At 40.1% G+C, this 23,410-nt stretch overlaps 3 protein-coding genes across 4 annotated transcripts; 2 read left to right on the top strand and 1 right to left on the bottom strand.

Annotated features, from left to right (window-relative positions):
* The first annotated feature begins 260 nt into the window (after positions 1-260).
* Positions 261-2,520, top strand: LOC146678206 (uncharacterized). Of its 2 annotated transcripts, XM_085418460.1 has the most exons (5): positions 261-572; positions 907-1,003; positions 1,371-1,565; positions 1,654-1,730; positions 1,980-2,520. In XM_085418460.1, exons 3-5 carry the CDS (start codon positions 1,440-1,442, stop codon positions 2,515-2,517), a joined length of 741 nt encoding a protein of 246 aa, XP_085274586.1. In that variant the 5' UTR covers positions 261-572; positions 907-1,003; positions 1,371-1,439; the 3' UTR covers positions 2,518-2,520. The 2 variants fall into 2 exon arrangements, with proteins under 2 accessions (XP_085274586.1, XP_085274511.1); XM_085418385.1 differs by lacking the exon at positions 907-1,003 and having other exon boundaries at positions 263-572.
* Positions 2,521-3,525: 1,005 nt separating this feature from the next.
* LOC146678207 (uncharacterized) lies at positions 3,526-5,671 on the bottom strand. The gene is made up of 3 exons (XM_085418287.1): positions 5,003-5,671; positions 4,551-4,686; positions 3,526-4,292 (listed from the first exon to the last, which is right to left on the bottom strand). Exons 1-3 carry the CDS (start codon positions 5,596-5,598, stop codon positions 3,543-3,545), a joined length of 1,482 nt encoding a protein of 493 aa, XP_085274413.1. The 5' UTR covers positions 5,599-5,671; the 3' UTR covers positions 3,526-3,542.
* A 378-nt stretch (positions 5,672-6,049) lies between these two features.
* pdpr (pyruvate dehydrogenase phosphatase regulatory subunit) lies at positions 6,050-19,389 on the top strand. Its single transcript, XM_085418585.1, has 18 exons — positions 6,050-6,180; positions 7,138-7,414; positions 7,630-7,763; positions 8,165-8,246; positions 8,435-8,598; positions 8,718-8,839; positions 9,177-9,294; positions 9,647-9,796; positions 11,232-11,424; positions 11,604-11,728; positions 11,951-12,106; positions 12,244-12,377; positions 14,263-14,411; positions 14,498-14,610; positions 14,961-15,055; positions 15,181-15,270; positions 16,984-17,166; positions 17,818-19,389. Exons 2-18 carry the CDS (start codon positions 7,149-7,151, stop codon positions 18,223-18,225), a joined length of 2,682 nt encoding a protein of 893 aa, XP_085274711.1. The 5' UTR covers positions 6,050-6,180; positions 7,138-7,148; the 3' UTR covers positions 18,226-19,389.
* The last annotated feature ends 4,021 nt before the right edge of the window (positions 19,390-23,410 follow it).

The raw sequence follows: 23,410 nt of genomic DNA on the forward strand, positions 1-23,410 counted from the left end.
CCTTTGGGATGTGGTGGAACTGAAGATTTAGATCAAGAATGTGCAGCTGACAGAGCTACAGCAACTACGTGATGCCATCATGTCAAAATGGACCAAAATCTCTGAGGAATGTTTCCAGCACCTTATTAAACCAATAATAAGATAATTTAAGGTTGTTTTCAAGGCAAAGGAGTGTCCAACCCTGTACAGAATACCTAACACTGTAAGTATGCATAGACAGTTGTGTTGATAAATCTGACTTTGAGAAGTTGAAAGAAAGAAAAAAACTTCGATAATGAGGTACATGGCCCCATGTAACCAAAGACATGTTTAAATATTCCAGATGTGCAAACCTAGCTGATATTTTTAAGAGAAGAATAACTTGCACAATCACTTCCGCGTTCTATGTAGTCCTGCCCCAGTGCTTCCGGTGTGGTTAAACCATGGCGACGTTCCACACTCGCTGCCTACAAGAGCTCCCAAAATTGAACATCACTGATGTTCATCGGATTTGCAGATTGACGACTACCCCGGCCAGCAATTAGATAAAGGATTAAAGTTATATGCTGCATCATATATACACAACTACGAAGGTAAGAAAACGTAAATTAACCGACAAAGAAACGCTAGCTAACGTCAAATGCAAACACTACGTTACTCCGCTATGTCCTTCATTTGATGTCAATTCTCTATATTACATGTTTTCTTAAACGGTGTTTTATGTCGTCCGAAACTATAGTTGAGGTTTTCTTAACTAATGTCACTTTTGTTGTTAGACACTGTTATAATAGCGTTAGGTAGTTGGCTAACTAAGGAGGTAGTTAACTACCTAATGCTACTCTTGCTAAGTGTAAAGTATATATGTTTAAGACGTGCTGACATGAGTAATACAGAAATAATGCTAATGGTACTTGTATCTTTATTCAGTGTCCAATAAAGACAGGTTGTCAGGGGAGGTCGGTGTGAGAGCCCTGTGCTACAAGTCAATGAGGAAGAGTGAGGCACCACACAGGCAGGAAGCTGTGTAAAGTTGTTAATCCCCGTTCAGTGGGGTTCAGTTTATTTAAGCATTAGTTAAGTTCATTCCTAAAGGCCCATCAACTTGAATGTTTTCCTTGTCTCCCTGCTTTATCACTCCTAATTTGACTAGTCGGATAGTTTACTCAACGTGTGTGGGTGATCAGAAACATTTGACACCAAATTAATACTGCAAATATACACAATCTAAGTTATTACAGTTATCAAGGATGGCTAAGTTGTTTTAATAGGGAGAGAAAGAAACACTAAGCATTCAAGAGGGTAAGCCTGTAGTAACCATAACACTGAACTATGTTCCTGTTCGGCTCTTCCATAAAGATGTTACATTTTTAATTTTCGTTCTTTCTTCTTAGATTAAGCTTCTGGATTCATCGCCGGTGGTACTGACACATAGCGAGTGCTCCTGTGTGGCAGGCGCTGTTATGTGCAATCACACAGTGGCATTGCTCTTCCAAACAGCACACTACTCACAACTCAGAGTGCCAGTTGTCCCCCCTGTGCATAGCTGCATGGAATCTGAACAGCAATGGCACAAGCCACGGACAGTGGTAATTTAAATGAGGTTAAAGTTTTTGAATTAGTCCATGTTTACATATGAACAGCAACACCATCCATAGTAAATGTGTCTTCTGTTAGGGTGTGAAGCCAGGACCCATCAACTCCATGATCTTCACTAAGCCGGTACCAAATAGGGTGGCCCAGACTGGAGTACGGTAATTAGATTTGTAAAATTTGGTTTCATGTGTTACAAATGTATGTTGCTATTTGTTCATACATACATGTGTCAGAATAGGTGTTAATTTACATACAACATTACACTTTCTGAAGACTGCTAACTCAGTCATGTACATATACATCCCAGTCTCTAACTTATGCACCACTGTTTTACACCTTTTTAGTTTAGTTGTTGTTCAGTATAATAACCTTCTTTCTTACATTATTGTCATTGATGTTTTCTTTAGGAGTGGCTTCTACAGAGGCATGGTGGGTCCGTTACCAGATCCCTGCTTGTTCAGAATAACGGAGGCATATGCAAAATTTAATATTGAGGACAGGCCACTTGTGACCACAATGAACATGAGACCTGACAAGCCCCTTGTGGAAAGTGCCTTTGGGCTGGTGCAGGAGGGCAGTGTTCTGTCATATCAGCAGCTGGTTTTGACAACCCGGTACATCACACTACACCGTGATGCACCACCAACACCGCACTTGCCTCTGGAGGGGTATGACATCTTGCCATCAGATTGTGTGTTTGTGTGCTCAGAAGAAGAGCTTCTGCATCTGAAAAGCTTGTCTGTAACTCTGGAAATGGCTCACAAAATAGAGGAAGCTACACGTGAGCAAAGCTCTTCGTCTGAGTGGCATCAGCTCTGCAGGCCCAGAGTGACTGCCTCTAGGTTTCGGGAGGTGTGTCACGTCAGAGGCCAGAGCTCTGCAGTCACTAGCAGAGCGTATATTGAAGGGAACAAGGCAGACAGCAGACATGAGGAGGGGAATTGAGATGGAGCTTGCAATAGCAGCAGAGTATAGTAGGCTAATGAATGTTAACTACTCACCCTGTGGTCTGGTCATTCACCCCATTGCCCCCTGGCTTGCTGCATCTCCTGATGGTGTTGTTTTTGACCCCAATGAATACCCCCAGTTTGGCCTCGTCAAATGCAAATGTCCCAATGTGCAAAACTTTGACTGCAAATATGTGCAAATGGAATGTGGTACCCCTAAACTAAAAAAGAGCCACGCATATTATTGGCAAGTGCAAGGACAACTGCTCATCAGTGGGATGCAGTGGTGTGACTTTGTTGTGTGGGCACAAGAGGACTACCTAGTGCAAAGAATATACATGGATACAGATGTGCACAATGCAATCAGAGAAAAGGCTGACTACTTATTTTTTCACATATATATGCCAAGATACCCGTGTTTGGGGAAAAATGAACAGTGAAAACAGCAAAAAGAAAAACAGATCCTTCAGGCTGGCTGGAACAAAATAACTGAGGTTTTATTTGCAATATATTTCATGAATTCTTTTGTTGTTACATGTTACTTTTATGTGAAATCAATAAACAGTTATTTAAGCAATGGCATCAATTTCATTTTTTAAAAACACACATTAAAAGATTGAATTTGTGCAGAACTTATTTACATGGTAAGTATTTAAAACTCCATGCCTAGCATACTGATATACATTTAGACAATAACACAACTGAATGAAGAAAATGACAAATGGTATGATGATTTTAAAACGATTTAGTGATTTACTTTATAATTTTGATAAACAATTTTGTTGAATCTGAATAGTAATATAGTAGTATAATTAAACAGTATTATTAACATTCAACATTTGCAATGAATTTGAATTATTAATAACTGAAACTCAACTATCAGCACTCAAGTACTATTTCTGTAATCAAGTATTGTCAGCTGAGAAGGAAGAAATGCAACTGTAGTGGCCTCAGCTGCAGGTCATTTTCCATAAGTTACTTGTACTGGCACCGGTGTCTTGGGAAAAAACCATCTTGTCTCACTTAACCCATTTTTTTAACTAATGCTGTGTTCTGGTAATTTGACAGCATACATGCTACTGCAAACAGTTGGTTGATATTGTAAACATGTGACATGGTAATGATGCTATCAAAAAGTTTGTTCTGTTTTATCCTCATAATGACTCGCTCCACATGTACCCTGAGTCTGGCTATGGCCTGCGTCTCCTTAACCTGGTATGCTGGCATCTGCTTCTGCTTAGATAGAAAAGGTGGGCAGTACACTTTGCATTTACAACAATCGGTGATTAGGAAGCCCTTATCTACCATCACTGCCATGTCTTCAGTCAACTTCTCAGCAATGCCTGATTGTTTGAATAGTTCCTTGTCACTAACCGAACCAGCATACAGATTAGAGATGAATGTCACTGGACCATGTGGAGCTATGCCAACCAGGGCTTTCATCGTACAGTGGGATTTGTACAAAGAGTACATTTCACTTTGGAGAAGTGGTGAGGATGGTGTCTGACACCTCAGCTCTGTACAGTCAAGGATCATCTGGGTGTCTGAGAAATCTTTGAATTCCTCAGGGAGGTAAGCTTGCACTTCTTCACGTGTAAGCCAAATGCATTGAGACCCCAGTACAGTGGCAAGAAAATTTGTCCATTTTGCAATAATGCGGCTCACTGTGGACTGGTGTATGGTAAATCGGTGTGCCAGGTCCCTCTCCTTCAAACCAACTGACAGGAAAACCAGGAAAAGAAAAAACTCGTCAATTGGCTGTAGCAGCTGCCTCTGGAAGGTGAAAACAAAAGGGAAAATGTTACTCCTTAAGCTATGAACTAGTAAAATTATGCTTTTCTTGGCTAAATGTTTTGTAATGGTTATGCATACTACACTGTACCATGGGGTAAACAATGAGGTGCTGTAGTACACAGGTGTATGTATGTAGGATACTGAGTCTAGCGCTATTGTACATAATGTAATGTTATTGTACATAAATACAATAACATTACACCTCTAGTTCTAACTACCAACAAACCCATAACCTACCGTTGATGTGCGTGCAGGTGTCAACACTTCTTCGTTCCGATTGGCAGCTGACTTGGCTCTTGAAACCCGGATCATTTTATAGATACAAGGCTCAATCAAAAACCAAAATGCCATCAAATGATCATAGCTTGGAAATCTATTCACGAGAGAGACATACATCGTGTCAATCATTAATTAACATTACACACTGACATAAAAATAATGTAAACTGTGACAAATATGCTAATGACATGCTGTATAAAATAGTTTGATTAAGAGTATTTGGTGTTGTATTTTATCTGTAGCATTAGAATATCGTTTAAATACTAAAGCATCTAGATGAAACATACAGTCAGCAGAGAAAAAGTAAATATCTATTTTGTTTTCATTAAGACTGGAAAAACTTTCTAAATTTAACTGATGGTGACCTTGGTATATTTTAAACAGTTAGCTTGGATAGAACTTAGGTGTACCTGGTATAGAATCGGATGTCAGTGTCGGAGTCAGCAAAACGCTGTAACCCAAATTCTCGCTGGACACGTAACTCCTGTATTTCCTTCCTCAGAGTCTCCACGTCTTTGGACAGGTCTTCTGCAGCTGATGCAGATATGTCCAATGCAGACGGCTCAGGGACTGAGCAGTAGTCATGATCTCTTGTAAGACTGTGGTCTTCTTGATCGTCAGGAGGAACTAGTTCTGGGCGTCGCTCCGTTCTCTCCCAAACACCAGGCCGCGGTGGTTCAACTTTATAGCCATTCCACTCAAAAAGTGTTGGTACAGCACCTTTAATAAGCCGCCTTCGACCACCGAGGGTTGTTGGCTCTATGAGTTGATCACTGGCAAAGTGTCTGCAGCAGACCCTGGTGTGAGAGGTAATCGTGAAATGATCCCGTCGTATGTTTACCAGCCATTGTCTTCTCAAGTCGGAAAGGGTCGGAAAGCCATGAAAACTTAGTATGCCGTTAAATTTGGCTGAAGCCGAACAAAGTGGGACACAGCAATGCTCGGAGTATTTCTTCTCTTGTTTTTGAAAATATTCTGTTTTAAATACTTTCCTTTTTATACTCATTCTGAAGCGACATTAGCATAGCAACCGATAGATAAACAAACATACCGGAAATGCCCAAGCGGTAGTATTTGGAAACGGAAATACGTCACATGCCCTAGTGCAAGTAGTCCATTGCAGCAACAATTCAGCAACCTAACATATTTTAAAAGTCACACTGCGAAATTTAGTATTAATCTCATATTGGGGAAATTAATTTGTTACAGCAGCACAAGGGGCAGGAAGAAAAGGTAAATTCGAGATAAAAAAACAAAACAAAACAAACAAACAATAAAAAAACAAACAAACAATAAAAATAGAAAAAAAATAAATTTTTAGAAAAAATAATTAGATTAATAATAAGTAGGTTTGCAACTTTCTAGATATACCCTAAGCATTTGAGTTGGATGAGTTCAATGTTTTCGCTGATAACCGCTCCACCGCTACTGAAGCCATTCTAAAAAGACGCAGACGTAATTTATTTTGAAGGGTTATACCGGAAGAGGTACCACTTAACTAACGGGAGTCTCTGAATTTGGCTTTCAGTTACACCTTAGTGACTATCCTTCTGTTGAAATATCATAATCACTGGACTTAACTAAATCGGTAAGTTTAATGTAGTTGTGAAAAATAAGTGTTATGATTAGAGAAGATTTTCTGCCTGGTTTAGCCGTCGTGTTAGCAAAAATAATAAACATTGGCTAGCTTTTCGATAGCCTAAGCTGTGCTATGTGACTAATATTATCAGTAGTGCTAACTTTAGTAGTACCAACACATACCCCCCAAATGTTAGGAACTTTGTGCGTGACTTTGGTCATCTACACGTCTGCTAGGTATCTACCACTAATCTAAATATCACAAAAAATCACAAAGATACCGACATGCTGTTAGCTAAAGCTAGCTGTGCTGCTAAGAATACAAGTAAAGCTAAAGCAGTGCTTCAAGGCTAACAGCAGTCTTTATAATACAAGCAAGACATTTGAAGGACTGTTGTAAGTTCACCTTGCTGATTTCCCAGGCCCTATTCAAAGTGTTTAATGTTGTATTTACTTTCGATTATGTCTGGTTAAGCTAAATGTAGCAACTTAAGTTTAGGAACAGCAGTGCATCTTTGTAACCTTATGGAAACTAGCGACTTCCAGTGTTGACAATTTAATCTGGTTTATAGTAGACACTTTCAAAGGCCCTGACATAGCAACTTTAGAACGCAAACTAATCCATGCTGTTAGCAGAAAAGGTCAGCAGTACTGTCAGAGATGTATAGATTGTGGTGTAGTAATAATTTTATTAGTATCTACCTAGCCAAATTAAAATGAAACTGTGACATTGACACAACCCTATCTACAGCAAATATCAAATTATTTCAGATTAAAAAAATACAGCAACTTAAAATAATACAAGAGGTCTATATCACACCCTGCAAACTGTAGAAAACGGATCATATGTTACTAAAATTATATCATGATATTTGTAAAGTTAGGGTCATTGTTGCTGTATTCACTGTGGTACTGTCCTCTATTTAAGTTTATAGAGTAACTTTAGATCCCGTGTCTCTTATTGCAGAAAGCACAGCTATGTCCAGCTGTGTGCGGAGCTCCAGGGCTCTGTCCCCTGTTATGCTCCCCCGGCTGCGGCTGCTTCACCAGACGGGGTATAGATTGGTAGGCAGGGGTCTCTGGACTTCCCCTCGGTGTTTGACTGTCAGTGGAGACTCCCAGCTGCTTCCATTGCCCAGGCAGGCCCGGGTTGTCATCTGTGGAGGAGGTATTGTGGGAACATCAGTGGCCTACCACCTGGCTAGACTGGGCTGGACTGATATTGTACTACTTGAGCAGGGCAGGTGAGTGTTTCAGCTCAACAAATTACAGATAAGCCATTGTGTTTGTTGTCTTAAAATTAGCACGAAGAGAGAGATGTTCTTTATGTTATTGACTCAGACCACTGATATTATATGAGAGTAGGGATAGCTTTAACATTAGGAGGTGATAGTGGAAAGAAATGTTAGATTTGATATTGTTGTGTTAATACTTTCTTGGCCATTATTATCCTAACCAGACTTGGTGCAGGAACAACAAGACTATGTGCTGGTATTGTCAGCGTGGCCAAGCCCATTTCCATCGAGTGTCAAATGGCCAACTACTCCAGTAGTCTTTACCAGCAGCTGGAGGAGGAGACGGGGGTTAAAACAGGTGGGATGATTTACAGAATTTGGCTTTTGTCATATTTAACTTTTTTAATTTTTTAAAACTATTTTATTCTTAGAAGGGTTTGCTTTTTCACCATTTTACTATTGGTGCTGATAGTTAACAGTTCCCACATGCACATCACCACATATTTTTTAAAATGTTAATTATTAATTTAGATTATAGAACAGTTTGCATTTGTATCTTCCCAGATTATAGCTTCTAAAGCATAAAACAGACAAGGGAGCAAATTGTGACATACTGCCTTCTGTCTCAATGCATTTAGAAACATTTCAGATTTGTTGAAGTCCGAGATATCATTTGATGTGCACCAGCAATAAACAAGCTGCAAAGCTAGAATACTAATTATAGACTGAGTCATATGTGGTGTGTGGTATGTGTTGCAGGTTATGTGAAGACAGGGTCTTTGTGTCTGGCTCAAAATCAGGATCGCTTCATTTCTCTTAAGCGCCTCGCATCAAGGCTGAAGTAAGTCCTGTAGTTAGTTTTTAGACCACAGCTATGTGGATTAAGCTGTAAAGCTCTAGTGGCTTTGTGAGGACAAGCTTTTGGGGACTCAAAAGTTTTTGTTTAAAATAATAATAGTGTCAGCTGATTGTCCCCTTTCACTGATTTAAAAACATAAATGACTTTTGACCCTTTCACTTCATTCACAGGGTAATGGGGATCAATTGTAATATTATTAAACCTAAAGAGGTGGCCAAACTCCACCCCCTTGTTAACATTCATGACCTGGTAGGCGCACTCCACCTTCCTGAAGATGCTGTCGTGTCTCCACCAGATGTTAACCATGCCCTTGCTGTGGCTTCAGCTGGACAAGGTAACACAAACTTGCAGTTTGGTTTGGTAGACCATAAATCGTGTATTCTGCTGTTGCTGGCCCACCCTATAATTGTAACCTCCTCTTTTGTCCTTTGTTTCCTCTTTCTTCTCCTTCAGGGGTTCAGATCATGGAGCGAACCAGTGTTCAGCAGGTTCTGGTAGAGAAGGGATGTGTAACAGCTGTAGAGACTGACCGTGGTTCCATTAAATGTGAATATTTTGTCAGCTGTGCTGGACAGGTAGATTGCTCTATGGGAGATGCATTAATAAGACTGAAACTATGAGAAATGGAATCTGTGACAAAAAAACCCCCTCTGTAAACATTTTGGAATTACTTTTGTTTCTGTGGAAATTCAGTGTCATGCTTGGTCAAAAATATGTAAGCAGGACAGGCAGCAATTTTTTCCTTCTCCTTCATCATAATAATAATAATAATAATAATAATTTAATTCTATTTCATAATCTTTTTTCCCTCTGAAACTAGTTGAAGCAGTTGTTTCCTATGGTGACTATAAGTATCTTGTTTCTACACATTGTTCTGATTGTATTTGGTTGCTCTGACTGTTTCTGCTCCAGTGGGCTTATGAGCTGGGCCAGGCTAGTGAGACGAAGGTGTCAGTTCCCCTCCATGGATGTGAACACTTCTACCTCCTCACCAAACCTCTCCAGGAGCCACTTCCACCCAAGACACCAGGTCTCACATATTAAAAAGCTAGGAAGTAACCTTTGCAGTAGACACTATTGAATTTTAAAGTCCAATTTGTGTAGCCAGCTGAAATCGTGTCTGTATTAAAGAACATTCACTTCATGATTTTTTTTCCTGTTTTTTGGCAAATTAATTAACGAATTGCAATTTATATCAGATCGACAATTATGTCTAGTCCTTTTTTTTAGTCCCATAGTAAAAAGAAAAAACTAGGGCACAGGCTGTACCTTTTTACTTAGCCAAATAATGTGCTTAGCAATATGCAATATGGTAATGCCTGCTGAAAGGCTAAAAACAAGTCCAGCCAGGAGATGTTTCTAACTATGTGTCTCTTTGCTAGTGGTGATTGATATGGATGGCAGGATATATGCACGGCCGTGGCAGGGAGGCCTTCTGTCAGGAGGCTTTGAGAAAAACCCCAAACCCATCTTCACTGAGGGTCGCAACCAGCTGGAGATCCAGAACATGCAGGAGGACTGGGATCACTTTGGTAAAAAAAAAAAAAAAAAAGTATTAATGTTGTATTTTTATTCATTAAAAATTGTTCCAAATAAATAACCCCAGCTTTAGGAACATGGTTTATCGACCTATGTTGAATGTCAGGTTCTAGTAACAGCTGTATCTACCACTTTCATGTAGATTGCTGACCCACTATGAGCCTGGCTCTGCTGGGGGTCTCAGCCTGTCAATTGGACGTTTTCCTACCAATCTTTACTGAATACTTGCGCAAATTGAGTTACTAGATTGTTGGTGTTTTCTGTCTAATATTGCAGGACTTTAACCTTACAATACTAGTCGGGCACTTTACAATACTCTGCTGCTTGCCCAGTGACAGCTGAAATAGTCTTGCCCGCAGCACTGAATTGTATAATGTTAATGGCTGGAGTAACTGAATAGGAAGAACACTTGATCAACTCTCCTGTCATTAATGTAGCACAAAGGCAAGGTGTGTTTAGTTTTTCTTAGCTGTAAAATAGCCACAGTTGTAGACTGCGTCTTAAAATGTTGAAAATTATATATGAGGTTTGCCTCTCAAATAACAACACAAAGTCAGACCTTCATTGGTTTCATTTAACAGCTACAGAAGACTGAGGAAGCAAGCAAGACTGGGCATATCTATTTTTATCCACCTCTGTTTAAGGCTACCTTAAATGATTTTGACCCACCTCTCTGTACACATGTAAAAATACACCTGACTGTTTGCCTTGGCCTTAAACCAGTAATGTGAGATTTCTCATACCAGGCTGCCATAAAAACAAGAGTTTATTATAGCAGCACACATCACCAAACCAGTCTGTGATCGACCGCTCTGAAGCCGTTATTTTTCCATTTATTTTATCTTATAAGTGTAGGGGTTGAAAAGGTTGTTGAAAGAATCCATCACAATATATAATGTTAGAATGTACTGTATTTTATGAATGTATATTATATTAATGTATTGTAATAGATATTGTTAGAACTGCAATTCATTTGATTATTTTGTTAATCCATTATTAAATTTTTAAAAATATGTCATCTTAATGGGCAAAAACACCTTGGTTATGGATTCTCGAATATATGAAGATTTGCTGCCTTCTTTTTTCTTATGTGATACTAACCTGGATGTCTTTAGGTTTAGATTTTTTTTTTTTTTTTAAATTTTCATTTTCAGCATTTATTTTGGAATAACATGTTGGACTGTTGATGGAACAACATGGGTTAAGGTTGCAGCTGGAACCTTTAGACTTTTAGATGATTTATGGTGAGAGGTGGTTCAGGGTTTTTCAGTAATTGTACAACAATAGAGGTGAGCAAAAGAACAAGAAGCAGCACTAATATTTCTTGGTTATGGTGTGGTTGGTTGTTTAAGTTAATTAGAGTGAACTGTATTAAATTATCATCTGCATTTGCTACATTTTAGAGCACTTTTTGTTTTCCGCCTTCAGAGCCGATGCTCAGTGCCCTGCTGAGGAGAATGCCCAGTCTCGAGTCAGCTGAGATCCATCAGCTGGTCAACTGTCCGGAGTCCTTCACACCTGATATGCGCTGTCTGATGGGTGAGACCCCAGGTGTGTCTGGGTACTATGTGCTGGCAGGGATGAACTCCTCAGGCCTGGCCTTTGCTGGAGGGGCTGGAAAGTAAGAACAAATATATATTGTATCTGTTAAGACTAGACGTAAGCACGTGATCAATACTGGGTCACCTGAAATAATTCAGCCATGGTTTATCAGTTGCAGCGATCAAGACTGTGTTGTGGACGTGCCTTTTTTGCATTACAAGAAGGGATAAATGGCCTGTTGTGTGGTTTGGTATCCAGGTACCTGGCAGAGTGGATGACCTATGGCTACCCCACCGCCAATGTCTGGCCACTGGACATCAAACGCTTTGGCAACCTGCAGAGCAGCCGAACCTTCCTGAGACACAGAGTGATGGAAGTCATGCGTGAGTAGTGAGCCTTGTTGGGTGTTTGGTTCATGCTTTTAAGTAGACAAAGGCTGTATAGTCATCTGAACCTTGGTGTACTGTTTAAATAATTAATTTCTGCTGTTGCTTTAGCTAAATTATTATAAATCCTATAGGTGTTGGATATTTATTATAATGTGCAGTATATTCTAATTCTTGCTCTGCTATCTCTCCTTCTAATATTTGTGTGTCAATGTTCAGCCCTGCTGTATGAGCTGAAGGTTCCCCGGTGGGACTTCCAGACCGGACGCCAGCTGAGGACCAGTCCTCTGTACGACCGCCTGGACACTCAGGGGGCTCGGTGGATGGAGAAACATGGCTTTGAAAGGCCCAAGTACTTTGTTCCTCCAGGAAAAGGTTTGTCTCAGTGAGAAGCAGTGGTACAAAAATACTTTAGTCAAAGTCTTGGACTGCAAATGATTTTGACGGATTTTAAGGCAGTTTTGTCTAATGAATTAAATTACTTGGTTGAATTGGACTGTTTCTCTCTGTAGATCTGCTGTCCCTGGACCAGAGTAAGACTTTTTATAAGCCAGACTGGTTTGACATAGTTGGAGCAGAAGTGAAATGCTGCAAAGAGGCCGTCTGTGTCATCGACATGTCCTCCTTCACCAAATTCGAACTCACTGTGAGTCATGAACCACTTTGGAAAACTTAGAATTAGAACTGGGTTGCAGAGAGGGGAAAAACTGCTGCTGTGCTACCTACTGTTGTCTATGTGGTCATACCCAGCTAGCATATGATATTTATCAGTGTTATGTATGTATGTTTGTACTAGCTACTCGAAAAATTTTTTGTTGTTGTTGGGGGTTTATTTTCTCTTTAAATTATGCAGGCAATTTTAATTAATGCATTTACAGTGGGGCAAAAAAGTATTTAGTCAGCCACCGATTGTGCAAGTTCCCCCACTTAAAATGATGACAGAGGTCAGTAATTTGCACCAGAGGTACACTTCAACTGTGAGAGACAGAATGTGAAAAAAAAATCCATGAATTCACATGGTAGGATTTGTAAAGAATTTATTCGTAAATCAGGGTGGAAAATAAGTATTTGGTCACCTCAAACAAGGAAAATCTCTGGCTCTCACAGACCTGTAACGTCTTCTGTAAGAAGCTTTTCTGTCCCCCACTCGTTACCTGTATGAATGGCACCTGTTTGAACTCATCATCTGTATAAAAGACACCTGTCCACAGCCTCAAACAGTCAGACTTCAAACTCCGCCATGGCCAAGACCAAAGAGCTTTCGAAGGACACCAGGAAAAGTATTGTAGACCTGCACCAGACTGGGAAGAGTGAATCTACAATAGGCAAGCAGCTTGGTGTGAAAAAAATCAACTGTGGGAGCAATCATCAGAAAATGGAAGACATACAAGACCACTGATAATCTCCCTCGATCTGGGGCTCCACGCAAGATCTCATCCCGTGGGGTCAAAATGATCATGAGAACGGTGAGCAAAGATCCCAGAACCACACGGGGGGACCTGGTGAATGACCTGCAGAGAGCTGGGACCAAAGTAACAAAGGTCAACATCAGTAACACACTACAACGGCAGGGAATCAAATCCCGCAGTGCCAGACGTGTTCCGCTGCTGAAGCCAGTGCATGTCCAGGCCCGTCTGAAGTTTGCCAGAGAGCACATGGATGATACAGCAGAGGATTGGGAGAATGTCATGTGGTCAGATGAAACCAAAGTAGAACTTTTTGGTATAAACTCAACTCGTCGTGTTTGGAGGAAGAAGAATACTGAGTTGCATCCCAAGAACACCATACCTACTGTGAAGCATGGGGGTGGAAACATCATGCTATGGGGCTGTTTTTCTGCCAAGGGGACAGGACGACTGATCCGTGTTAAGGACAGAATGAATGGGGCCATGTATCGTGAGATTTTGAGCCAAAACCTCCTTCCATCAGTGAGAACTTTGAAGATGAAACGAGGCTGGGTCTTCCAACATGACAATGATCCAAAACACACCGCCCGGGCAACAAAGGAGTGGCTCCGTAAGAAGCATTTGAAAGTCCTGGAGTGGCCTAGCCAGTCTCCAGACCTCAACCCCATAGAAAATCTGTGGCGGGAGTTGAAAGTCCGTGTTGCTCGGCGACAGCCCCAAAACATCACTGCTCTCGAGAAGATCTGCATGGAGGAATGGGCCAAAATACCAGCTACTGTGTGTGCAAACCTGGTAAAGACCTATAGTAAACGTTTGACCTCTGTTATTGCCAACAAAGGTTATGTTACAAAGTATTGAGTTGTATTTTTGTTATTGACCAAATACTTATTTTCCACCCTGATTTACGAATAAATTCTTTACAAATCCTACCATGTGGATTCATGGATTTTTTTTCCACATTCTGTCTCTCACAGTTGAAGTGTACCTCTGGTGCAAATTACTGACCTCTGTCATCATTTTAGGTGGGGGAACTTGCACAATCGGTGGCTGACTAAATACTTTTTTGCCCCACTGTAGCTTTAAAAGTATTCAGGTTAAATCCTTTGCTCTGTCCTGATGGCTCAGTCAACAGGTGACCAAGCCTTGGAACTGCTGCAACATCTCTGTGCCAATGACCTGGATGTTCCCGTTGGACACATTGTCCACACCGGCATGCTGAATGAGAGAGGTGGCTATGAGAACGACTGCAGTGTGGTCCGCCTCAGCAAGAACAGGTTTGAAACATCTGTGCAGTGGCACTGTAGATACTAGTACATGACAGATTTTTTAAAAATTGCTTACTTTCTCATTTGCTGTCCAGCTTCTTCATCATCTCTCCAACGGACCAGCAGGTCCACTGTTGGTCCTGGATAAAGAAGCACATGCCTAATGACCCACACCTCCACCTAGAGGATGTCAGCTGGAAGTACACTGGTACGCATGCAGCAACTGGGGTTTCTGCTCTGATATCGCCATCTAGTGCTCATATAACATTTAAAAGGAGAAACAATGCAAAAAGTCAAAACAATCCACTGTCGACTTGCAACCCAGTTATTTAAATAACCTTAAAAATCAGACACCAGAGGGATGAAGTCTGTGGAGGGATGGCATTAATTACATGTCTGAAAGTAGATCTTGTGTATTTTTAATGCAGTCATCTTAATTGTGTAAAATGTGAGCAACAGTTGTACCAGATTCTGTTTTTGCATGTGTAATATAACATCAGATGTGGGCTTTGTTAACCAGAAAGTCTGTTAAGTGTTTATAACTCTTATTCTTCTCAGCTTTAAATCTGATTGGACCTCGAGCTATGGATGTTCTTGCTGAACTGTCATATGTTTCCATGACACCTGACCATTTCCCCTCCATGTTCTGTAAGGTAGGGAAAGCTAGATACAGCAAAGCTGATGGCTTGTTTTTTTTAAATGACTGTTTCATCAGTCTGTCTCTTCACCCTGCCAAGAGGAGTAAACTGACCATGTTTATGTGCATGTGTGTTTACAGGAGATGAGTGTGGGCTATGCCAACGGGATCAGAGTCATGAGCATGACTCACACTGGGGAACCAGGTTTCATGCTCTACATCCCCATTGAGGTGCAGTCCTACACACACACAGATATTTAATAGATACCTCGTCACAGGATGGTTGATAAAGTGACAACAACCCATGAGTATGTTACATGAGTTGTTATTTTTTATATATATATAATTTTTTTTTTTTTTTACAGTTAATCACACAACTCCCCGTTATTCTTCAACATTTAGTTTTTCTATAACTTGGGTTTTATCTTGAAATGCCAAAGATGGAAATAAGTATTGTTTTTCTATTGTTGTTTTCCAAAGTGTGGGTGACAACAAGTCATTTACAAAAAAACAACACTTCTTGTTTTGTTTTTTACTTTCACAGGAAATTAATTAACTCATTCACTGCCAGCCATTTTCAAATCAGGTAACTCCCCACTGCCAGGGTTTTTGAGCATTTTTACTCATTTTTGAAGAGCCACAGAAAACTGTGTGTTATGATCATATAAACGCTGAACCTACCAAAATGAAGAACAGACTCTCTTCTTTCATCCAAAAAAAAAAAAAGCTTGTTTCTACCATTTTCCATTCTTTAGTAATCAGCTGTAGAAGAGAGGTGGGTTCCACCAAAAATGCCTGTTTTGACCAAAAAAAAGGGAGAAAACGAGCTTTTTGTGAAAAATACATTTCAAGCAGAAAAGTGCCTTTGACACTAATATTTCTTGCTTTGTGACACCTCTAACATATAAAATAGTTTTTCACTTCTATAAAACAGAAATAACACTGAGAAAGGTTATGTTTTATCAAAACAATTTATTTACAAATATATGAAAAAATAAAATTCACTGACAAGCTGCCCGAGGTTGTATTCTAGCCCCTCCCATTGAAAAACGTAATTGACGTCTATAGACGTCAATGGCAGTCAACGTAAGTTTTTCAATTGACATCTATAGACGTCAATGGCAGTGAATGAGTTAAGCATAGCCATAGGATTAAAAAAATGAAACATTATTCAAAAATTTCTGACAATATCTTTTGATTCTGATCTTTTTCTTGTAATACATCATTACTGGGAAAGAACTGAAAAAAAGCTTTATTAGGTGGTAGAAGTAAAAGTGTATTAATAAGGAATCAACCTTAGACTGTGAGAAGATAAGGATGAATGAGTGAAAAACACAAACAATCAAGGGTTTAACTTGTCCTTTTATGAGGATCAGAGTTGTGGTTGAAGGTTTTGGTGGACCAGAGAAGATTTTCAAATTTCAAAATGGATGATTGCAGTGTGAAGTTCAGGAATGGCTGAAAGAGGAGGGTTTTTTTTATTTTTTTTATACTACAACGATCATTTAAAAGCAGAAAATGGTGTAAGGATGGATAAAACATTTATTACACAATTATACTGTCAAATTATGTCCAATTAAAGTCCCAAGAGAATCAAAGTGTCCTTAGCTGCCTTGACTCTGTTGTTATAAAATACAAGTATCTTCACAAGACAAACTTCCAGAGGAAAATCCTAGAAAATATCCAGTTTCTTGTAGCAAATGTAGGAAAGAGTCACCAGGACTCTAGGACTTAAAATTGTGATAATTCAGTGTCACACATGTGTTGTTGTGTTTTTATTGTTAATGGTTAAAAGTGATATGATTTTTGCATGGCTTATTCTGTCTGATTACTGAGAACCTGGCATGTATGATGGTGTTTAAAAAAACAAAAAACACTCTCACATTTCAGTGTACCGGAAATGCCATATAGAGTATAAGACACCCGTTCCTCTGCTCTCCACAGTACGCACTGCACGTGTACAACGAGGTGATGTCAGTGGGTCAGAAGTACGGGATCCGTAACGCAGGGTACTACGCATTGCGAAGTCTACGCATAGAGAAATTCTTCGCCTTCTGGGGTCAAGACCTCGACGCCTTCACGACCCCGCTGGAGTGTGGACGAGAGTTCAGGGTCAAGTTTGACAAGGTCTGTTGACAGTTTTAAACATATAATATCTGATCCTACCCATATTGGAGACTGTTTTTCTTTGTACATCGAACTGCCTCATCCTAATAGACTGATCAGTTAGTCAGCTACATTTTTACTTTGCCAATATGATAGAAATGCATAAGATGCTTTATTTGACTCTACTTATTAAGTTTCAAACTTTCCCTCTTTTGCTTTAAAATGGTTGAAAGATGAGAGATGAAGAGTAGAATAATTAAAGCACTCAACATCTTGGTGCAGTCTTTGTCATGATGCAGCAGGGAATTTGTCACCGGGCTGCACCCGCAGGCACAACAGGTGGCACTTTAAAGTAGCAGGTGTAAAGTTTACTGTCTGTCTCATTTTGAAAGGGTGGAACATCAGGTGAGCTGTCTGCTGCTTAGAGCAGTGTCAGCGCGGTGCTGATTAAAGGCATCTACAGTTTAACGCTGGTTTCACAGACTGTTTTAAGTTTTATGGTGTTGTTAAAAAAAAGGTGGTCTTATGCTACTCCAGCAGAGCTGCACATAGCAGGGCCATTGTGTTGTTTACTCAAGTTGATCTTCACTAACTTAGTGAAGGTTCTTAGGGCCTAATTTCCTCTATTTATCGTCATCTTCTTCACACCCCCTGCCTTTTTCTCTCCATCAGGACACAGATTTCATCGGCCGTGAGGCATTGCTTCAGCAGCGTCAGGACGGTGTGACACGACGGTTTGTCATGCTGGTTCTGGAGGACCATGACACCGAGCTCGACTTGTGGCCGTGGTGGGGTGAGCCCGTCTATCGTAATGATCAACTAGCGGGGACAACCACCAGCAGCGCCTACAGCTACACCCTGGAGCGCCATGTTTGCCTGGGCTTTGTGTCTCCACCCCTTGGCCCTGAGGGGCTCCCTACAGCCATCACTCCTGACTTCATCAACCGCGGGGACTACGAGGTGGACATTGCTGGTCAGCGCTATCCGGCCAAAGCCAAGCTCTACCCGTTCAGCTCCCTCTTCACCCAACAAAAGCGCCGCAAGGATGACATTGAGCTCAGCAACCTGCAGGGGAAGTGATGCAGAGTAACACAAAACTTTCCCGTGACACTCCTCCACCAAATCCACTCCTGCTCTTACCTTGCAGTGCCAACCTTTCTTTCCTTTTATGTCTCCTAATGAGAGGGCTTTATGCACAATCACTCCTCGTAACTCTAATATTTAATCTCCTTGTTGCATCTCCCTCTTTCAAAGTGCAATATTTAATACGCTCCAGATGCTTTTGCTGCATTAAATACAAAGCTCTTGTCTCATCAAATTCTGCCGTTGTTTCTCAGCCCTGCCCAGCTTCACTCTTAAACACAGTCTCATGGCTGTCTGAGACACTCTCTGGTTAAGTGCCTTTGTTAAGGCAACATCAGCAGAAGATGCTGAAGACTTTTTCCAATTTGTTCTCTGTAACCTATCCAGAAGGGATTTGACTGACAATCTTCTCCAGTACTGTTGTAAACTTCCCACTCTGCAGATGGCTACAGTCCATGTAGTTGTTGACTCTATTGTCATTTTACAAACCATATATTTGCTGCTGTAAAGATATGAGTGATGTGATGTAAAGAGTGGCTTAATTCAGACACTTTACAACTTTGTCAGCATTACACCTGATGATGAAGGAAATGGTATTTTCCTGAATAGAGGAAAGCCCTGGGAAGCATAAAAAATCCTGGGATAATCATTAGTCTTTTGCCCATTACTAAACTTCCACTCCTGTTAAAAGGATTCCCAGGATTTCCCAGAATTCCATCATTTCCCATGAAAGTGTCATTGTCAGTTGTGAGCTTATTTTGCGGTGTGTGTGGAACCTGTTGTAATGTACTTTCAATTTGTTATTTATGTTCTGTCGTTATGAAGCATTGTTGCACTCGATGTTTATGCTTTGTTTTGTTGATGTTTTGCTGAATGTGTGGCTGGTGAGAGAAGCCAAGATGGGACAGGAACTCTGTGACTGGAGTCTACAATATCTAATATCTTACATTTGTGGTTTGACTTTTGCCTGGTTCAGAGTTTAGATGTTTGTGTAAAGAAATTGCAACTCAAAATAAATTGTATTTTTGTATAACTAGTGTGTACAAAATCTCTATTTTCAGTCATGCTTTTTAAAAATATGATTTATAATTAAATATTTGATTTCTAAATCTGACCTTCTGAGACATAATTTCAGATGTTTTTCCAAAACCGTATTTCTTTCTTTCGTTACTCAGAACTATAAAGCACCAGGTCCAGGGCTAATAGGGATTTAGTTCAGTGATACTTCACCTGTACAGGGAGTGCAGAATTAGGGAATAATTTTATTATTGAACAACAACCATGTTCTCAATGAACCCAAAAAACTCATTAATATCAAAGCTGAATGTTTTTGGAAGTAGTTTTTAGTTTGTTTTTAGTTTTAGCTATTTTAGGGGGATATCTGTGTGTGCAGGTGACTATTACTGTGCATAATTATTAGGCAACTTAACAAAAAACAAATATATCCCCATTTCAATTATTTATTTTTACCAGTGACACCAATATAACATCTCCACATTCACAAATATACGTTTCTGACGTTCAAAAACAAATCAGCGACCAATATAGCCACCTTTCTTTGCAAGGACACTCAAAAGCCTGCCATCCATGGATTCTGTCAGTGTTTTGATCTGTTCACCATCAACATTGCGTGCAGCAGCAACCACAGCCTCCCAGACACTGTTCAGAGAGGTGTACTGTTTTCCCTCCTTGTAAATCTCACATTTGATGATGGACCACAGGTTCTCAATGGGGTTCAGATCAGGTGAACAAGGTGGCCATGTCATTAGTTTTTCTTCTTTTATACCCTTTCTTGCCAGCCACGCTGTGGAGTACTTGGACGCGTGTGATGGAGCATTGTCCTGCATGAAAATCATGTTTTTCTTGAAGGATGCAGACTTCTTCCTGTACCACTGCTTGAAGAAGGTGTCTTCCAGAAACTGGCAGTAGGACTGGGAGTTGAGCTTGACTCCATCCTCAACCCGAAAAGGCCCCACAAGCTCATCTTTGATGATACCAGCCCAAACCAGTACTCCACCTTGCTGGCGTCTGAGTCGGACTGGAGCTCTCTGCATACTTTGTGCTTTTGGGCACTCCAGTGATGTTGCAGCTCTGAAATATGGCCAAACTGGTGGCAAGTGGCATCTTGGCAGCTGCACGCTTGACTTTTCTCAGTTCATGGGCAGTTATTTTGCTCCTTGGTTTTTCCACACGCTTCTTGTGACCCTGTTGGCTATCTTGAATGAAACGCTTGATTGTTCGATGATCACGCTTCAGAAGCTTTGCAATTTTGAGACTGCTGCATCCCTCTGCAAGCTATCTCACTATTTTTGACTTTTCTGAGCCTGTCAAGTCCTTCTTTTGACCCATTTTGCCAAAGGAAAGGACGTTGCCTAATAATTATGCACACCTGATATAGGGTGTTGATGTCATTAGACCACACCCCTTCTCATTACAGAGATGCACATCACCTAATATGCTTAATTGGTAGTAGGCTTTCGAGCCAGCTTGGAGTAAGACAACATGCATGAAGAGGATGATGTGGACAAAATACTCATTTGCCTAATAATTCTGCACTCCCTGCAGTGTTGATTGTAAAAAGGAAAGCAAAGCATTTATGGACTCACCTTTAGTACAGCATGGCATTCATTATGTAAATTATTGTCTCTTGTAGGGTAAAACAGAAAGTAAGGTAGGGTATGCTTTAGAGTGGGCCTAACTGACACGTCATTGCTGTGTGAGCATCCAGTGTCCTTTGTTTCTCAGTCAAAATTCCCATCTCTATTTTCAACAGCTTGGGGTTTTGAGCCTATGAGCAACAGCTCATAGGCTCAAAACTTTGTTAATCAACTGATGACATCATGGTGAATACAACCTTTTTAAACTTTTTATTTGATCGCATACAAAGTCTTGAATAATCAGGCCTCATTTTATCTTAACTCATTCACTGCCAGGGTTTTTGAGCATTTTTACTCATTTTTGAAGAGCCACAGAAAACTGTGTGTTATGATCATATAAACGCTGAACCTACCAAAATGAAGAACAGACTCTCTTCTTCCATCCAAAAAAAAAAAGCTTGTTTCTACCATTTGCCATTCTTTAGTAATCAGCTGTAGAAGAGAGGTGGGTTCCACCAAAAATGCCTGTTTTGACCACAAAAAGGGAGAAAACGAGCTTTTTGTGAAAAATACATTTCAAGCAGTCTGATGTTCACTGACAAGCTGCCCGAGGTTGTATTCTAGCCCCTCCCATTGGAAACGTAATTGACGTCTATAGACGTCAATGGCAGTGAATGAGTTAAAGAACTCATAGTTCTGTATCACCCCAATAGAGAGCTTGTGGTTTAAAAGTAGAATGGGAGGCAGAGCCTTTAGCTTTCAGGCCCCTCTTCACTGGAACCAGCTCCCAGTTTGGATTCAGGAGGCAGACAACCTCTCTACTCTACTTTTAAAAAAGCATATAGTCAGGGGTAGGTCAGGTGATGCCTTGAGGAAAAAACACTTCGAGGCAAATGTTATGATTTGGTGTCATAAATAAAGATGAATAGAATAAAAAATTTACACTGTTGTTTCTGGTATTCAGCAGAGCTAAAATCCGAGGTCATGCAAGCGGAGCCCGTAGAGACAAAATCCACTGCTGGACTCAAATTTTCCTTTCTTTCCTTTGTGTCACAAAATTATTTTAATCAAATTAGAAAATGTGCGATAACAAGCATATGTATCCCTAATTTTATTAATAGATTTGGTAATGTGTTGTTTTTGGAAGATCAGCCTAATTACAAGATTTATTCATTTATGCGTTCTAAAATACATGCAGTGTAATACAGTTGGGGGCTCTTGCAGTACGTTCCAGTTTGGATACTGCAGCTGCTCTCTTTATAAAAGAATAATCTAGAAAGTCATGTTTTATCAGTTTGGTAACACCTCTAGCGTGTATGAAATACCATGTGAACGCAGATGAATAAAATATTTAGCTTGCAGATGGCATTTTATGAGACCTCTCAGTGGAGTCTGTATTAACAGCAGGACAATAAGTCTCAGTTCTGTTCCACATTTTACAAAATGGCTCCCATTGTGTTGTTTGAAATATGCAGCGATGAGGCTTTTAACCTGAGGCAGAGCGGGAGATTGTTGGTAAAACTACTTTTCTTCATCCATCTATTTTCTTAAATACGTACCCAATTCAGGGTCACCAGGGGTCAGAGGTGGCATAACAGGCAGGAAGCCACATGTTATAGTAGTCGTTCTTTTAATGAAATACAATATTTGTAGGTCAAAAGCATCAGATTAGTCTTCGTGTATTTTATTTGTGATACTGTATTTTTTTTCATCACCACTGTATCAGTGAGGCTTTTAAAAAGCTCTGAAGCATTTAGACTGGAAACCCACAAACACATGACCCTGTAAGTCATTTCATCTGTTGCAATCTATTTTTGTCCAAACCGTGCACTGACTATATGTGCACTTATATGGTAAAACTGACTAACTGACTAGGTTAAAAACATTTGCACCTGTTAAGGTGTAAAAAATTTTCTGGGTGTCTCAAATGTTAAAAATATCCAGAAAGGTTCAAAGAAAATCTTGAAGCGATGTTGAAACACAATAAAATTGATGGTACTTGGTATATACTTGCTTCCATTTCCACATTTCCCCACTCAGGATTGATCTTTCAAGGTCTGGTAATGAACTAATCATTTGATTCAGGTGTGTTAACCCAGGGTGGGATCTAAAACCTGCAGGACACCGGCACTCGAGGCCTGGAGCTGCCTACCCCTGCTCTAAAGAATTTTCTTTGAACATTGGGTGCCTTTTCATTCATTTTAAGTCCAGTCCTTGTATTTGAACATTTTCAGATCAATTTTTTATTTTGTTAAGGCACCTAACACTGATCTATGAATAATTCAAGCATAAAAATGCACCTAATTCAAGGGTGAACCAGTGTTCTATCTAAGCATAACTCAGAAAAAGAAATTAATTGCATATTTAGGCACTTTGTTGCTAGCAGCTTGTTGCAAAAACATAATTTGTTCCCATTTATTTATCAAAATCTACAAAAAAATGCCAAAGACTGTTTAACAGGAGTAAAAATAATATTTGTACTTTAAGATGAACTGGACTAAAGATGAAGTGGGAGGAGTTAAAATACTATGTAGAGCAGGGGTAGGCAACTCCAGGCCTCGAGTGCCGGTGTCCTGCAGGTTTTA

Source organism: Rhamphochromis longiceps, linkage group LG1 (assembly GCF_057381845.1).
Source record: "Rhamphochromis longiceps isolate RC_006_pf linkage group LG1, R_longiceps_female_GT1.1, whole genome shotgun sequence".
In the NCBI taxonomy this organism is placed as follows: Eukaryota; Metazoa; Chordata; class Actinopteri; order Cichliformes; family Cichlidae; genus Rhamphochromis; species Rhamphochromis longiceps.